Genomic DNA, 17409 nt, shown 5'->3' on the forward strand with positions numbered 1-17409 from the left:
CCCCCAACCCCCAGTGTGTGGAGTAGGGGGTGGGTATGTGTTGGGCAGGGGGGAGCCCCAAGCAACCCCTTGCAGGCTGGAGCTCTGCCAGCCTGCAAGGGAAAAGCTGCGGTTTCTCATGTTTTTCTCCTTTAAAGAGAATCCATTTTTAAAGTTTGTTCGCGACCCTTGCATATATTCTTGTGACTAGGGTTGCCAACTCTGAATCTATTCTGGGAGGTTTAATTATATGACATAATGACGTGAATGACTGTAAATCAGGAAGGCAAATGCACATTACATTTTAAAACCCCACTGGACTACTGTAAACAGGTACTCCTCACTTAAAGTTGTCCGGGTTGACGTTGTTTCGTTATAACATTGCTGATCTATTGGAGAACATATTCGTTTAAAGCCGTACAATGTTCGGTTTTAAGGTTGTTTGCCCGCCGCCTGCTAGTAGGTAACTACCGCGACATATCTGGATTTCAAGAACGTAACTACGCTGTTAAGCAAGGAGCAGCTGTAAATCGGATTCAACGTGCAATGAATGCCGTATCATTTAGCTCCTTGGTGACTTTCAGCAGTCTCCAGAGATAGACAGCTAATTCCTGGGACTCCAGGGCAATCCCGGAGGGTTAGCCACCCTACTCGTGACCCACTTTTGGGTTGCAACCCACAGGTTGAGAAACGCTGAGCTAGGGGAAAGGGGAGGAAGCCGAGGAGGCGGAAGCCCCAGCAGTGGAGTAAAGGCCTGACGTGGCCTGGCAGCTTTGGGGACAAGCGTCCCACTTGGCGAATGATGCAGAACTCGGGCGAGGCGCGAGCACAGCAGGAGGGGAGGTGTGGAGCCCACAAGTAGTCCAAAAGGGGACGGGTGCCTTGGGGCACATGCAGGCCGAGGGACCTACTTCACAGGAGACTGGTGCGCCCAGGGGAGTCAGCCAGGCTCAGCCTCTCTTTTCCCATGTGAATAAGAGCAGGGCTGGACTAGACAGAAGGCACCTGCGAGACCTGCTGGGTAGCAACCATGTGGCCACCAGGAGCCCCTGGGGTCAGGCCCTGACACGTCAGCACCCGGCGAGGTCATGGTATGACATCACGGCGAGGCGTAAAGCCAGAGGGACTGAGAGGCTTAGGGCAAGGCGCAGCATGTCAGCGATTACCATAGCAACCCCCTCTCATGTCAGCACCACCCCTTCCAGACAGTCCCACCACTACCACGTGACTCATGGCGGCCGCCATGGTAGCTTCGACCGCCCTCCCGCTATCACGCATGCGCCCGGGGCCTCTTGGGGCTTCGTTACAATAAACAGGCGGTGGCCACCCCCCACCCCTCCCGGCTGCGCTTAGTGGTTGCGTCCCGAGCGGCCCGGGCAACTCCAAGTTGGCAAGGGCGGGGGGAGGCGAGCGGTCTCCCCCATCCTTCCCCGGATGGGACGGTCCTGAGCCGCGGGCGGGGCTGCCCGGGCGGCACCAAGTGAGGGGCCCGGGGAGTGTACCGGGGGTGAGAGCGCTGCCGGCCGCCAGAGGAGGAGGGAGCAGCTTCAAGATGGCGGCGGCCGGCCCCGAGTCCGGGGGCAGCAGCGGCAGCAGCGTCGGCCTGGCGGGTACGGGGGGGTGCGCCTCATGGCAGGGCCTGGGGGACACTTGAGGGGTCTGTAAGGGGGGGTTGTGGGGGCACGCACCCCCTGGGGGGGGCAGAGAGCTCAGGTGCCTCCTGTGTGGGGTGCTCACCCTGGGGGGCCCTAATGGGGGTTGGGCCTGGGGTCTGCTGTGTCTGGGTGTATATGGGAGTGAGCCCCTCGGGGAGCAGGGTCTGGAGGTGGGGGCTGCTCCCCCTGCACACGGCGGCCGGGGTGGCCTGGCTGGAAGGGGAGCAGTGGGGCTCCCATGGGCATGGAGGGAGCCTTTCCTTGCGTGCTGGAGCTGGACGGAGCAAGGGGCTGCAGTTGCAGCGCAGGAAGCTGAGGTTGGATGTTGGGAAGGATTTCCTCATCGGGAGGACGGTGAAGCACTGTAACAGGCTCCTGGAGATGTGCTGGCATCTCCATCCTTGGAGGTGCTTAAGCCCCAAGTAGACAAAGCCCTGGCTGGGATGATGGAGTTGGGGCTGGTCCTGCTTGGAGCAGAGCATTGGACTAGATGTGACCCCCCCCCCAGGTCCCTTCCCACCCTCAGGTTCTCTGTTTTCTGAGCTGAGGGCTGTGGCAGATGATTGCTGCCCTCCTCTCCGCAGTGAGAGGCTGGTAGGTGCAATCATTTGTGGGGGAGGGGGTGAATCTTGCCTTCCAGAGATATGCTGGGGGAGGGGAAATTACAGACGTGGTGCTAGCCAGGGTGCTCCCAGCCTGCGAGCACATACCTCCCCTGCTTCGTGGTCTTTCCAAAGACTGGAGGATGTTAAACTGTGCAGGAGCAGCTGTGCAAAGGGCTCTGGGGAGCTGCAGGAATCATGAGCTTGGGAACACAAATTGTTATTAAGTGTGGGTCTTGTTTTTAATTGAATGGATCTGTATCCGAGAACCAGAACTTCCCTTCTGCACAAGATAGTTCACTGAAGGGTTTGGTTGCTGTAACTTTTTTCATTGCCTCTGCAGCTGTATCCTCTCTGTTAACTCCAGCTGAAACATAAATTGTGCTTGGAGGAGGTCTGAATGCCAGTCTGCCCAGAGGGACCAGCACTAATCCAAGATGGGTAGTAGCAGCCACTTTTAGGGTAGAGTGGGGCAGGCATTTGGCAGGTAGCAGGCAATTCTTAACACTAAACCCACCAGCTGTGATCTTCCTGGCACTTCACAAACCTTAAGTCTTGCTCACTGATTCCATACAGATATTTTATTTTCTTTCTCCTTAATAGAAACAGGGCCAACTCTCTGGTACTATGCCAAAACTACCTTCCCATTATTGGGGAGGGGTGTCTGTCTGCCAAAACCACCCTCCCATTGTTGTGTGCGTTTCCCACAGTTGTTCAATTTGTAGTAAGGAAATGAAACGCTAGGAAACAGTCCAGCTGAACCTTGACTTCGGCTGTTCCAGAGATGCGGATGTTCTGTACCTTAACCTTTGCTTAAAAAAAAAAACAAAAAACCAACCGACAGCATTTCAAGCTCCAGTTCTGATAGTCCTGTTCACGGGATTCCTATTTGTCTGCCTTACCTGCACTTGAGGGGTTGGGTCATGAAAACAAAGGGCTTGGGTCATAAAAACAAAGATGCTGTAATCAAGGCAGAGGAATTTGTGAGGAAGGATCACATAGTGGTTAGTTGGAAGAAACACTGAAGTATTGGATTTTCTGGGGGGTTTTTTTGGGGGGGGGGGGTTTAGGGAGCAACATCAGGCTGTGTTGACTGTTTAAATTTAAATGAATTAATGTAAAGGCACTGTCCGAGTAGGGAGAGCACAAGACTGGAAGTGGGGACACTCTTTCTGGCTCTGCCATGGGTTTCCTTTGTGAACTTGGTCAGATCACTGCGCTTTGTTTGTTCATCTGCTTTTGAAAGGGTCTTCATGTTTAAAGGTTTTCAGGATCCTTGTCTGAAAGAAAACACATAAGAAGAAAAATCCTTTCCCCAAATGTTGCCATTATTGACTTCCCAGGGAAGATTGATGCTAAAGGTAAGTTTCTACTGAATTTGAGTAATGATTCGTACTAGAGACACTGTTCCATTGTGACAAGCAGGAAATACAACAATTACCTTATATAGCCAACTGCCAGGGTGTAAACCTCCCATCTTTCTACTCTTGCTCCTACCTCAATTACTATTTGCTCTCGACTGGTTTGGGAAATCTCTCGTCCCAGAGCAGTGCTATAAGCTGTAGTATAGACAGGATCCTGACACCTTTGTGCTGTATCATCCAGAGCTGTTTTAAGATGTGCCAAATAATTCAGCCCTCAGACAGTTGCACTCAAGCTACAGCCTTACCCACAGCATCTAGCACAGGCAGCCAGACACAGAATCTGTGGTCGCTAATACCTCAGTCCTGCTTACAAAAAGCTTTCAATTCTCTTGCTAAGTATAAGCTTTTCTTTTCCTCCAGTCAGACTGTGGGGCCATGACCAAATTAGTAAATACCGGTTTAGACTGTGAGCTATTCCTCTGTTTCACATAGCAATTCCCTCATCTCCTGAGCTCATCATCCTGCTGTTTGAATATCCAGAGTCTGGTTCTGACTCATCAGCTACCTATATCAGCTGAAAGGACTTAAGGTGTCCACGATGAACCCCCTCAAGCACTTCAGGGCAACACTGGCTTGCTCCCAAGGGAGCCAGGAACAGCATACTGAAAGGCCTTGTTAGCTGTACCGTGGAGATCCTGGAGTGCAGGGTTCACATGCCTTCCTCAGTGAACTTTGAAGCCATCTCCATCCTGGGCAGGGCACTGCTCACACCAGTGGCACGATGCTATTCACCCCCAGGGATATTGCTCAATTCCTGTCTTGTTTTAGTGTAGAGAAAGGGGCATGTATGGTTTGGAACTCCCACCCTTCCCTCCCTTCAGCCAAGCCAGGCATCCTTCCCTCCACCCTCTTTGCATGAGTTGGAACAGCGCTTCCTTGTTTGTGTAAGTGCGCAAGGAAACACCCAGGAGGATTTAATGTTTGCTCGCTTTCACTTTGAAGTGGGACAGCGAGTGCCAGAAATACCAATCTGAGACTTGAGGTGTTTGGTTCCTTGTGCGTTCGGTGCAGTGACCACCCTTCCATCCTCATGTTTCTAGCTGCCACTTTGTAGCCCTGATTTTTTGGACCTGAGTGAAGGCTGCAAGCAAACAAATATCCCTTTCAAAATCAGTAGGTCAGGTCTGAAGCTGAGATTGTTGGTATCATCATTCAGGAACCCGTAGCATTTTGCTTACGAGTTGGAAAAGCAAAGAGGAATAAACCAGAGGTTTTGGGGGGAGTTAAACCTCATTGATACCAAAGGTGATAGAGAGTGGATGTTCATTTCTTGAGATCACATGAACAAAGATGACCAGATTAGGTGATTTTTAAATAGAGCTCTCTGAATGGGTTGTCACCTACTGGCTTAAAATGGGACTCTGGGAATCATATGATGCCCTCAGCGTTAATTATAAAATGTCTCTGGCACTTCTTTTCTTTTCATGATCAACTTGGAAAGGTAAAATGACTTTAGGGATGCTGTCTGTGGAGGCAATGATATGGCAAAATAGCCCCTATTTTCTGATCTAAATTAGTAGCCTGTTGCTACCACTAACAGCAGCAGTGGTGGGAAATATGATAGCGTTTAGAGTTGCATCTTGGAATTGGGCCCACTGCCCTCCTTTGAGATTGAGAGGAGAGATTGGAGTTGGAACCACGTAGCGTTTTTTGCTTTTCTAAGCAAAATATTTGTCAAGGTGAAAAGTTTGCCTTTTCTCTAGAAGGCAAACTAGAAAAAAAGAGTGAAAATATATTATGGGTTAAGAGGTTCATTGATAAGTGGTGGCATTGTTTCTTGAATTTTAACTGAGTTTCCTTCTGGAAAGTGAAATGTCTTGGCTACTTCCAAGTCTCCCTTGTGTTTGAGCCACCTAGGTTGTTCATCTTCTGGGCTGCTCCAGCTAGTCCTTCAGTGGGTGCCCATGGGAGATGCTGGGCTATAAATATAAAGCTTTTTTTGGTGGCTATCTTAATTATGACCCAGGTTAAAGGAGACTAAAAATTGCTGTTGCTTTTTTGTCTGGTGGGTGGTCTCTGCCCAGGTTCCATTAGGCAAATATCTTGCCAGAGAGACGATGGCCTCTCTCGGTTTCAGTAAAAGAGGCCAAGGAATGCACTTCCCTCATCCCTTAGAAGTGGACTAAAGAAGGGTCAACAACCTATGGCCCATGGGGCAAAAGGTGCCCGACCCCTGGCTAAGGCATACAGTCCTTGTGGTCTGTACGGTTTCTTTCTAGCAAATATACAAGGTCAGCCATGGGGTTATCTGTTTCTCCCTTCACAAATCCTGATTGAACTGATAGCTAGTAAACACAATGAGATGCAAGTTGCCCTCGATCTTTGCTGATCACTTCTGTGCATGAGGCTTGTTTGCAAAGTTTTTAAGAATAAGTTAGACAAACACTTGCTTAAAGCACCCTTGACCAGGATGATCCTGCCCTGACCAGGCAGTTGGACTAGATGTGGTGTCCTGACAACCCTCTCAGGACAGCTTTTAGGATTCTAGGAAAGTAGGGGTGAGAGAGAACTCGCAAGGTCATCTAGTCCAGGCCCCTGCTCAAGTTATGATTTTTCTATGATTTTACTTTGTCAGTGGCTCTTCTGCTTATGATTAAATAGATTCATGGTGCTTTAGCATCCCTGCTGTCTCCCTTGTTCAAAAGCCAGAGTGCTTGGGTGGTGTAATGGCACCTACACACAGCTTAAAATCTGCTGTGCTGAAACTGATAAATGAGGAGTAAAATGTGGCTGAACGTATAATAGCCAGAGTTTTGATCCCACCCTCTTTGGGCTGTCAACTAGTCCATTGGCAGCTCAGCTTTGATTCTCCTTTGGAGTAGAGAATATTTGCATACTATTTCCCTGGGCTGCTGTGAGGGCTGGTTAACGTTTGTAAGGAACTCTGGAGATGAAAAACTGTAAGCAGTAAGCATTTTTGTAACGGAGATCCCTGTCCCCCTAATGATCTCATAATTGCTGAAAAGTTGCATTTTAAAAAATTAATGAGTATAACTTTGCAACTCAACAAAACCATCAGAAAGCTACTGTTGGTGTGTTGTCTGAATGAAGATTGCTGACTCTGGCTTTGAGCTCAACTTCATGTTTGTAAAGCCTTTTGAAGCCTTCTGTGAAAGAGCTGTGGTAGTGTAAGGCACTCTGAAATCTGAAAACTTACACTAAATCTTTAAAAGATTACCTTTCAGATGGCAGAATCTTGCCCAAAATGGGTGCTACTCTTGAATATCACTGTTCCTAAGGCATTTCCCTGTCATGTTACAAGGGTGTGGAAAGGCCCATGAAAACAATTCAGAAAGTGTGGCCCTGTCCGACAGCTCGCTCATTCAGAAGAGCCGTACTCTAACTAATATTGAAGCCTACTACTATCTTTTGAAGCAGAGATCTGTAAGAGACCCTTATATCATTTCCCACGGAAATGTTTTTGCTCTGAAACATTGGGGAAAGCAGTAGGAATGGTTCACTAGCTTTCTTGTTAAAACAGTGCTCTGACATTATTTTTACCTCCTAGTCTTTATTATAAAATAGCTATTCATGTTTGTTGTTTTGGCTCCGTTTGCTTACTGATGCTTCCTTGGATCTAACTGTTCCTTTCCTACCTCCAGAGCCTTCTTCAAAGCATTTTAATCCTCATTCACAAACAATGTGATCACCCACTTTGTTGCCTGTTTAGTGCTGTTCTTACTTTACACCTGGAGAAAATGAGGCTGGGGTAATGGCAGATCACTTGGTCACAAGGGGCAGGAGGGATTCCTAGTTTCCTGTTATTTTGCTCGTGCCTCTTGTCAGCATTCCCACTGTCCTTTTCAGTCAGGAAGGCTGTCTTATTCATCCTTCCCTTGCTACTCACAACATCATATGCATAAACCTTGCATTTGCTTGGCAAGTCATGAAGCATTGGGTCCCTGGATTTGCATAGTTCTGATTTAAGATTCGATTTGCCTGTTTCAGTGCAATATGACTTTAACAGCTGCAGTCCTGAGGATGGCCAGAGCCAGAAACAAATGCTTTGTCTGATTTAGATTCGGCACACCAGCTTACCCAGGACATTAGTTGGCCAAGCTAGTCATTCATGAAACCTTGGCTGCTAAAGCCATAGTGTAGCTGGGAAGGGTTTGTAGCACTGGGGTGGGGGAATACCAAGTTGTCAATCAGCATGTCATGTTGAGGTTTCTTGTCTGTACTATGACCAGGGCCTTCAGGCACACAGCCGCTGAGCTAGTGACCAGGAACAAGGCTAAAAGGCTCGTGGATATCCAAAGGACACCTGTCGTTGGGGGGGTTTGGTCTGATGATCCCAGTTGGCATTCATGGAAGGGCTCCCGCTGACTTCTGCTGGCTTTGAATAATGCCTAAACATCTAGTTGCCATAAAGTCTCTTTCCCTTTGGGATTGCAGAGGTAACGAATGTCAACGCTAACTGCATAATTCCTGTGTCGGACCCAGAGGGACAGAGTTCCATCTCCAGCTTTCCTCTGTGCAAAAATGAAGTTTATTTCCTAACTATGGGGACTTTTTACCATCTTTAATTTTCCCTGAGCCTGATGAAGGGTGTTTAAGCCTGAAAGCTTGCAGAAAAATATTTTTTGCAGGGGGGAGTGATTTCCTAGTTGGTCTCATAGAAGGTATCATCTCTGAACCAAGAATTCTAGACTTTTGCATTTCTTTCTTTTTGTCTCCGACCAACATGGCTACCAAATACAGCCCAGTGAGTTCACAGCGCTCATCAGCTAACACTGCCCCAAACTTCCTCAAAACCATTGAAATGATAGGGAGAGAAGCTTGAAAACCTTCTTTGTTTGTTTATTTTTAAAATGTTACTCCACCATCCCTTCCCAGCCATCTTTGAGTGGGAGTGGAATCAAAGTCCACAGTGTTTCCTGTCTTTCCTTTTATTTTTAGATGTTGTCCTGTCTGAGCTCAGCTCCGCTTGTCCATGCAAGGTACTTATAAATCACAGCTTGCTATAGCCTCTAAGCATGCAGAGAGGTGATTAGGCCTAGAAGACAGGACCCACAGACCAAGGTGTTAGACTTGAGTTTGTTTGCAGTTCTCCCACAGGCCTGCGGTGTGACCTTTCCCTTCTCTGAGCCTTGTTTCCACTGGCTGCACAATGTGGAGTAGAGAGATCTCATGAGGTCCCTTCCAGCCCTAAACTTCTGTGAATCTATGATTAGAGCAGTGACCTTTGCAGTCTGAGTTGGTCAGATCTGGGCCTTGTAACTCCTATAATGCTCCAAAAGGCGTGCGCACAAAATGACTATGGGGAGATGTTTTGGGTGCTTTATTCTGGGCCGTTCTGTAGTAAGCAGTAGTAAGCTCGCTAAGCCTGATGTGGCAACAAGCTTTTGGTGTCTTTTCAGAAACACCCTGCCCCATACCCTGATGAACAGGTGAAAGAGAGGGTAGGAGATGCACTGATCCAGGGCAACAGAGTCATTCCTGCATGACTTAACTCTGCTGACTGCTAGCAAATGGTAGCAGTGAGGTTTGGTAGCTTCTGCTTAATGAGATTATCAAATCTCAACTCATGTATCAAATGCACAAGTCCTACAGCAGCTGTGTTGGTGGGTTTGAGTTGATCTGAACATGAAAGACTGGAATAGGTGTATTGATGCTGAAAACCTCAAAGTGTTACCTCTTAGCCTTCCAGTCAAGATCAAGTGTTTTGAAATGCGTATCGTCTGTTGGAGGACTGTATTCTGCCCTGGCAGGGCACAGATTGAATGATCTAACAGGCCTTTTCCGTCTCCAACCACTATGATTAAGGGTGTTGCTTTTGACTTTCGGTTCAGGCCGGACCCCTGGAGTGTTTCTTTAATAGGTTCTCACCAAAAGAAAGGGAAATATTTTTTCTCTCACTTTCTAGGGCTGCGGAAGAGTTTAATTGCAAATGAACGCAGAAAGGGGCACAGGTGCCTCATTAACTCGGAATTGCTTTTTGTTTGTGCTGTTTGATAGATGTTCTTTTTCTTTATGTTGCAGAAATTGGATTTGCTTTTGATGAGACTCATTCTTGTCACTTTTCCAGCAACCCCCCCCCCGCCCCGAGGAAAAAAAAAGTCTCCTGATTTTTCTCTAAAGGGTTGGAGCTTCAAATCCCAATCTTTTATTTTATAACCTTTTTGGTATTTTTTTCCTCTGTATAGATTTCAGCTTCTTGTGCTGCTCAGTGGTACCATCTCGAAGAGGTAGTTGTATTGCATCTATGCGCTTAAAAAGCATGAGTTTTCTACCCCTCCAATAACTAGCAGCAAACAGCCATTTTACATAGTGGTCTTGGCTTTTAAAAAGAGTGGTACAGAAACAAACTTCTTAAATGCTTCTGCTTTCAATGAAAGTTGCTGTTTTATTTTAATAGCTTTATTAAAGTGCACCTTGTGTGAGCATCTCTTGTCATCTAAACAGCTGTATGCGCTCCTGGATTATTCTAGGTGTGCTCCATGACTGCTTTTGTTCCTGCCTGCTTTGCATAATTTAAGAAAGAAAACATTTTGGCTATCTTCTGTGTGCAGAAATGTCTTTGGACATTGAGATTCATGCTAATGGATTGATCTTGGATCCTCCATGAAGTCTGGGGAAAGGTTCAGGTATTAGGTTGGCACTAGGAGAGGAAATGGGGATGCAGCTCCTTTCCTGAACAGCTTCAGTGCGTGCTTATTTGACGTGGCCCTGGTGTGTGGCTTGTAAGATGCTCAGACACTGAATGACCACAATTCTTGATGTGTTTTTGGGTTTATAAATGTTTTCACTTCTTTATTTTTATCCATAATAAGAGGTACAACTAAAAATCTTGTCTGAACAGTTCTGGTAAAAATGGTCCAGTGCAGCTGTATGTGGGATAAGCTGAAGTAGCACACTGATCTGCTAGACAGAAGTTTGGTGAGAACACGCACCTTGGAAATTGAGGTCATGCAGGGAAATTTTTTTAATTGACCCTTTTTCCTTCCCCTCTTCCCTTCCTTTGCCCCCCCCCCCAATTTAGCATTCACTTGGGTAGTTATATGCAGGACTCTGTGTGTAATAAGTAGTTAGATATATCTAACTACATGCACACATACAGGGCAGCTACAAATAGTATTCTTTTCAGTCAGCATGGGCTGCAGGAAGGTGGCCAACTTCTATTTGCTTAGCCTGATTCAGTTTCCAGTAAACAGCTCTCTGGAATAATCTGAGATTCTCCTTCAGGTTTTGGCCTGAAGGAAAAAGAAAGAAAAAATAAAGTTCCAGCAAATCTGTCCTTACGTCTTTGAATTCCTATCATTTATCTTTTTCCTCTGTGTTCCCAAAAGAGACCAGTCAGAAAGTTAACTGCTTAGATGTTCTTAAAATCAGAATAAAGCTCTATAGCTAGTTTTAATTTGGGAAATGAAGTTGCATATTTCCAATCGATCCCCATCCCTCCCATTCCAAAAACAGTCATGAATTTAAACGGAGTCTGCATCTTTCCAGAATGTGAACTGACTGACTGGTTTGATGAAATTTTTAATTTTGTAGCAGTATGGCCTCTGAGTGATAATATCAGACCCCTTCACCTCGAGTGCTGTCAAAGAGCTGCGCCCTTCAAAAAAGGAGAGAACTTGCATTTTGCTCTAATGTTTTCCATTCAGGCTTGCTGTGAGGCCTCTCTAGCCTGAGCTATTAAGGCTGTGTACAACTAAGAATGCTTCTGAGTTTGCTCTTCCCACCGTTATTGGAGTAGCCTGCAAATGTCTGTCTATACGTCTCTTCTGTTCCCTTCCAGAGGGGATTAGCCCTCTGTTGTACTGCAAATTCACTTTTGGGTTTGAGTGCAAGTATTTTTCTTGTAGATGAACAGAAACATCCCATTTCCCAATCTGCAGATATTGCAAATTTGTCTGGAGACTAGGAAAAGGGAGGGGGTGCTGCTTCCTGTCTGGTCCGTAGGGCGTTTAGCAAGTGCTGCTCTTTGTTACAGCATACAGTAACTTTCCTGTGTTGACTAATCTTTTCTTGTAAGTGGTGACACTTGATTCGGAGACCATCTGTATCTGATTTCCAAACAGGCCCTGGAGAAGTTACAGCCTTCCCTAGGATGGAGTGATGGGAGACAGTATTTCACAGCAGCAGGATGGGAATTGGGACTGTTTGGCTTCTAATCTCAGCCCTGTCACTTATTTGCTGTTTGACTTCAGGCAAATCATTGTACATTACTTGAGACCTCTGTAAAATGATAAGACCTAGCTTTGTGCCACAAGAGGCCAAATGAATATGAAGCACTCCTGAAGTCTCAGTAGAAAGGAGCCACACAAGTGAAAAATTGGATTATTTTGTGCGTAATGTTTCTGGAAGGTGATTAAGGCAGTAAGAAAGTGCTTCATTCAATGGTCCTTTGAATAAATAGCTTCATTTAAATCCCCCAGAATGAAATTTTGAACGGACGGTTAAATATTAATGCAGCTAATTGCAAAGTAAAGTGCCGGCTGTGCAGCTCCTTCGATATTGCTTAAATTGTGTGGCTTTTAAAGATGGTCTGATTTGCATAAGTATGGATTCCTCACTTTAAAAGGAGAAAGGCTTAATTGTTGTTGAACAGGTGCAGCGCTGGGAGGACTGAGAAGCTTCTTCCACCACCAAACCCCAAACGGAGCTCGCCAGCTTGGAAAGGCCTCGTGGCAAAGCCGTCACCTTTGTTGGAAGGTGACATTGGAGTGTTGTGAATCTCTCTTCAAAACAGCCTCCCAGAACTGAGTTATAGCTGTGCAGGACCCAACTAGATCCTACGGAAGCCTGCTTTCCGTTGGTTATCTTAGAGGATACCTGAGCCATTTCTGGGTAAACTGGGGAGGGGAGTAGCAGATAGGGCAGGGAGCAGATTGGTCAGGGTAAGAGAATCAGAATGGCATTTGGGGAAGGTGCAGGGTTAATTTATGGCACACCTACCAAAAAAGTGGGCCTCCACTGGTCATCTGATTGCTTTTGAAATCCTTTCTGATGTCTCCTGCCAGTGCTTCCAGCTTGTAGGGAAGGACAGGAGCTGTTAAATGGGACTGCTAGTTGGGTTCCCCAGCTGTGAAAGTCAGGAGTCTGGATTGAGCAGTGGTCGAAGCTTGAAGGCATCGCTTGTTTGAATCCATAGCCCACATCACGTGCAGAATGGCCTAACCTGTTGGCCCAGCTCCCTTTTGCTCTGCCTGGTGCGAGTCATCCCCTGCGAAGAGAGTGATGTGGTCATTACTCATCTCTTGTAACAAGCACAGAATGTGCTGGGGGGGTGAGGATCTTGAATGCGAGACCCTTTAAACATGAAAATTGGAGCTTGTCATGACACTTTTCTTTGCTTGGAAGAGGAGAGAGGGAGGGGGTGGAAAGCTAGTCATTCTACACTCCCGCTTTCTTTAACAAAAAGCGTTTGGCACAGATTTTTTTGCTCAGTTACATATGTCTTGAAATGGGAGCTTTGATCATTTGATAAATGCATCCCAAGGCTGGTTGGGTTTCACTGTTAAGTGCCTCTGTATACCCAATGTTGACTGGCATGTCCTTATCAAACACTCAGATTGCAGCATTGCAGCGAGGGTCCTGGCACATTCTGGGGCCGGAGCTCAGCAGAGGGGGCTGGGTCTTCCCTCCTGTTTGGATTCAGAAGTGCTGTTTGGATTCAGAAGTGCTGTAAGAATTTGAACGTGGCCACACAAGTCTGATGAAACAGTTCTTTGAACCATGGCACCTTCTCAGGGTTTGTTTCCCTTTACCCTCATGTGGAATGACAGGAACTCTGAGCTTGGGAAATGAGCTTCATGAGATTGCATTCACCTTAGGAATGTGTTGGTGCCTTGGAAATGCAAGGTTTCCATGCCAGATATGGAGAACATGGCACTGTCTTTATGTAACCAGCGAGTGGGGCAGCAGTCCTGTCCTCTGATGTCTGGACCCCTTGAGAGCCTTGCTGCTGATCTTTTGGGTGGTTTAGTGGCCTAGAAAAACCTCTGCTACAACCAAGGATCACATCATTGGTTTCTGTCCCCACAGCCAAGAAAAAAGGTTGGAATACATGTTTTAGAAGATGGCAAAGGCAGTCCATCACTTCACCTTCATTTAGGCCCAAAACAGTCTGCAGATATTTATGCTAAGACTCAGGTTGAAAAATTTAAAAAATAAAATAAAGTAACCACATCAATCTGTAGCATCACAAAACTTGAGTGATAAGTACTGGGTCTCACCTCCTCCTCATGCTGTGAGTATTTTTAAATTAAAAATACTAGATCCCAGTTAAGCCTTGATGTAACTCTGCTGAAGTCAATAAAATTGCAGCAACTTACACCTATGTGTGAATTTGGTCCCAGGCGCTTGTACAGAGCCAAAGAATTCTGGGAATCCAGTTGAGCTGGGGAGATCGGACTGTAGCAAATAGCTGAGCTGTAGCATATACACAAGGCTCAGTGTGGAGGGTTGAGTGGTAAGTGAAATAACATTTCCTTGTGGCTTGAAAATAATTTCCCTTCTTCTGTAAGAGGAGAAGTTGGGAAGGAATCAAGCATGAGTCAGTGGTTTTTTAGATGCATTAAAACATTCAAGCCATGGCACAATGTCAGGCTTTTTGCTGCACTATCTAATAACTGCCAGCTGTTTCTTTGTTAAATGTTGCTGTCCTTCTTTGTATTTTGACAGGTTCAGGTACCTTCAAAAAATCACTCACCTCCGAGGTAAGTTACTGCTCAAGAAATTGATGTGCTTAGTTCCTTGGTATAATGGGGAACACTCTGAAACTAGATGTTTTTAGCTCTGGCCATGGCTTGAGAAGGAATGACAAAGCAGGGGCAAACAGCTGAACAAGCAAATGCAAGGCTTCAGCGAGCTGGGCACGTTCCTTTGTGAAATTAGGTCACTCTTCCTTGTGAAGAGTATTGTCCATTGCTGTAGCTTAATTGCCCTGGCATTTAAAGCAATAAAGTCTCTTTTTCTGCCAATCGCTAGATAAATGTCATGCTGTAATATAGAAGCCTGGTTCATTTTGACTAGCAAGGCAGGGAGGCCAAGCAGACAAGATGATGAACTGGGCAAGCTCTTGAGGGATCACAGAGCAGTGGCAATGAAATGCAACTGAAACTGGGCTCAGAAACCAGGGTGGACTTGTGCTGCCTTCCTACCTCCTTTCCTTGGGACATTTGAAGCAGGGGGAGAGCTGTTAAAGGAAGGTGCAAAGCAACTTCAGTTGGTGTGAGGCACTTGGAGACCCGTGGGCTGGTAATTAATTTTCTAAGCAAAGGCTTAAAGGTTGTTTCTTGAATGGGAACCCAAAATCTTCCTTCAGCTTTCATTAAGTGCATTTAGATGCCAAATCTGCACCACGCGGGTGGTTTGTGAAAGTCTAGCATCCCTGTAAACTACTTTAAACATTGCTGTGCTATTTTGAAGACTACATGGAACCCCAAAATGCAGATAGCAGCCCTCTTGATCTTCAGATGGAAAGACACCACTGAGCTATAGGCCCCAGCCTGTGATGCTCTTCCTTGAGGTCAGGCAGCTACTGGTGTTGCCAATGGAAGTGTAGTTAATCTAGGCACATTTTATGTCCTTAAAAATAGGAGTGGCAAAGAGTTATGCCTTGTAATCCTCAATAGTTCTGCCCTGTGCTTCTGGGTGAACACAAACATCAGAGGGTGTGTGTAGATGAACAAGGGCCATAAATTGAAGTGGTAAATCCCCATGTCATGCACACACCCATGCACCTACCTGCCTCTCCGGTGACAGGCAAGTGAGGGTGAGCTGCCAGTGGGTGGAGCAGTCCCTGGGAGAGGGGGAGGGGCGGGCTGGTGCTTCCCTCTGTCACAACAGTGGTACCCCCTCTCTTCCTAGGTGGCACCTGCCTGCAGGCACCCAGCTCAGGCAGTCACAGGGGACACCACAGCCATGGAAGGAAGCACCGGACCCGTGCGCAGCTCAGGCAGACAGGCAGGCTCCACTGCCAGGCAGGCAGGCTCTGGGCTGCTGCCAGGCTGCCTGCACAGGCTTCCTGCAGAGCCCCTGAGCTCTGCAGAGCCTGATGCTTCACTCTGCAGCTGTAGGGCGGTAAACTGAAACTTCTCAGAGGAGTTTGTTTGCTGTGCCCTGAGTCAAATTTGCCAAATTTGCTACAGCAGCTGGAATTACTGCACAATACGCTGCTGACGTGTGCAAGCACCAACAGCATTAAAGCGGTGCAGAAGCATTAAACTTGCTTTAAAGTGTCATGCACACATGCCCCTTCTTTCGTCTACACATAGCCTGGGATATCAATTTTTTTTAAGACCTCTTGATTCTTGTCTACCCTGATTCTAGATGCCTGGTTCTTCTGGGCATACGATAAAGAAAGGTCATCGTGGAGTAGACTCAACGGGTGAGACAACATATAAAAAGGTAAGTGCCTCATGCATAATTCATCTCCTTGTTTTGACTCAGGGGGCCTGAGTCACTGTTCTGCATAAAAGATTGGGGAACTAGCGTGGCACAACCAATACAAAATATCTCAGACAGAGCAAAAACTGGCAGATTGAAAAGGTGAAGGGACTGAATGTTGCAAGTAGATTTTCTGCCCTTGCCTTGTAAAGATGGAATTATTTTTTTTTAAGGCATAAACCCGTTCACAACCCTTTCAAGGATACTTCTGGTTTACTGTGTGTTCTCTGGACACAATGGCAGCTACGGAATGGTTTGTTTTTTTTCTTCTGGAATTTGCTTTACAACAGGCAAATTGTGTGGTTTTTTTAACAATATAGGGATTCTTGGGCACTCCTTCTAATTTAGTTGGACTTTATCAGCTAGTGCCAATCTGCTTTGTAACGAGATTGGTTTCCGTGTGTCCAGATTACATGGATAATGGCCTGATACAGGTTTTTCATTGGCCTTTGTTAAGGGGAAGTTTCTGGTGTGAAATCTCTAATCAAGCTGCACCTTTAATTTTGGGTTTGTAGAAAGAGTTTTGTTGCTTCTAGAGATCACCCGGAGAGCAGAGGGGAAATTATGCTCAGTCTAGTCCCCCTAATTTACAGCCCTCTAAGAAGGCTGTGTTCAGGCTTTGGATTCTCGGTTCTGATACCCAATATCCCAGCATGCTTGTGAAGGAGGTGGAGGCAGCAGTGCTGCCTGAGAGGACATAGGAGCTTGAGTAAAGATGAGATCCTTGAATATGCTTGTTAGACACCAGGAATAGTACAAGTTGGACCCCTCATAGAATTCCTGAAATTGGGGGTGTTTTGATAAGTTTCTCTGATTTGCTTGGTTGATTTAACTTCTCTATGCCCTTGTTGAAACAAGTTGCAAAATGGACAGCTGATGTCTAATGTAGATGCTCTTCGAAAACATGCTGTCCCTATGGCTCTCTGCATTCAAAGATAACACCAGCATGCCATCACTGCATTCAGCGATTCTGTGTCATTAAGCTAAAACTCCCTTTCTGGGGTAAGCAGAAGTGTGTGCGAGGAGCTTGGATGGTTTTAAGCAGTATTTTGTCCTCTAAAGCAAGGGGTTCCAAAGAACTTGACTCCCAGTATCTGAAAGATTTAGCCCACACAAAGAAAGCAGCCAGGTGCATGGTCTAGTTTAGAGCAGTGATTTTTATTTATTTATTTATTTTTCCCTTTCTTTTTTTCAACCAAGGCACTGGGGTGCCATGAGATCCTTTTAATGCTGCCGCACAACATAAGCCTAGCGAGGTGTGTGGACACCTACACAATTCACAAGATAAACCCGGAGATTTTCAGTAGGAATCCAATGTGTCACCACCACTGCCCTGCCGTGGGCTTGCTGAAT

General features: G+C 46.4%; 1 protein-coding gene across 16 annotated transcripts in view; it reads left to right on the top strand.

The window, feature by feature from the left end:
* The first annotated feature begins 1303 nt into the window (after positions 1-1303).
* Positions 1304-17409, top strand: part of PIP5K1A (phosphatidylinositol-4-phosphate 5-kinase type 1 alpha) — a 33540-nt gene continuing 17434 nt past the window's right edge. For 4 of the 16 annotated variants that reach the window (XM_019556911.1, XM_019556910.1, XM_019556909.1 and 1 more), the window contains exons 1-3: positions 1305-1589; positions 14290-14324; positions 15940-16017. In XM_019556911.1, the coding sequence (XP_019412456.1) occupies positions 1532-1589; positions 14290-14324; positions 15940-16017 (171 nt within the window). In that variant the 5' untranslated portion in view covers positions 1305-1531. Of the gene's footprint in view, positions 1590-13299; positions 13759-14289; positions 14325-15939; positions 16018-17409 lie in introns of those variants that run through there. The other 12 variants (XM_019556916.1, XM_019556915.1, XM_019556921.1 and 9 more) reach the window with 6 other exon arrangements.

The sequence above is a fragment of the Crocodylus porosus genome, unplaced genomic scaffold (genome assembly GCF_001723895.1).
Source record: "Crocodylus porosus isolate Cpor-Errol unplaced genomic scaffold, CroPor_comp1, whole genome shotgun sequence".
Taxonomy (NCBI): Eukaryota; Metazoa; Chordata; order Crocodylia; family Crocodylidae; genus Crocodylus; species Crocodylus porosus.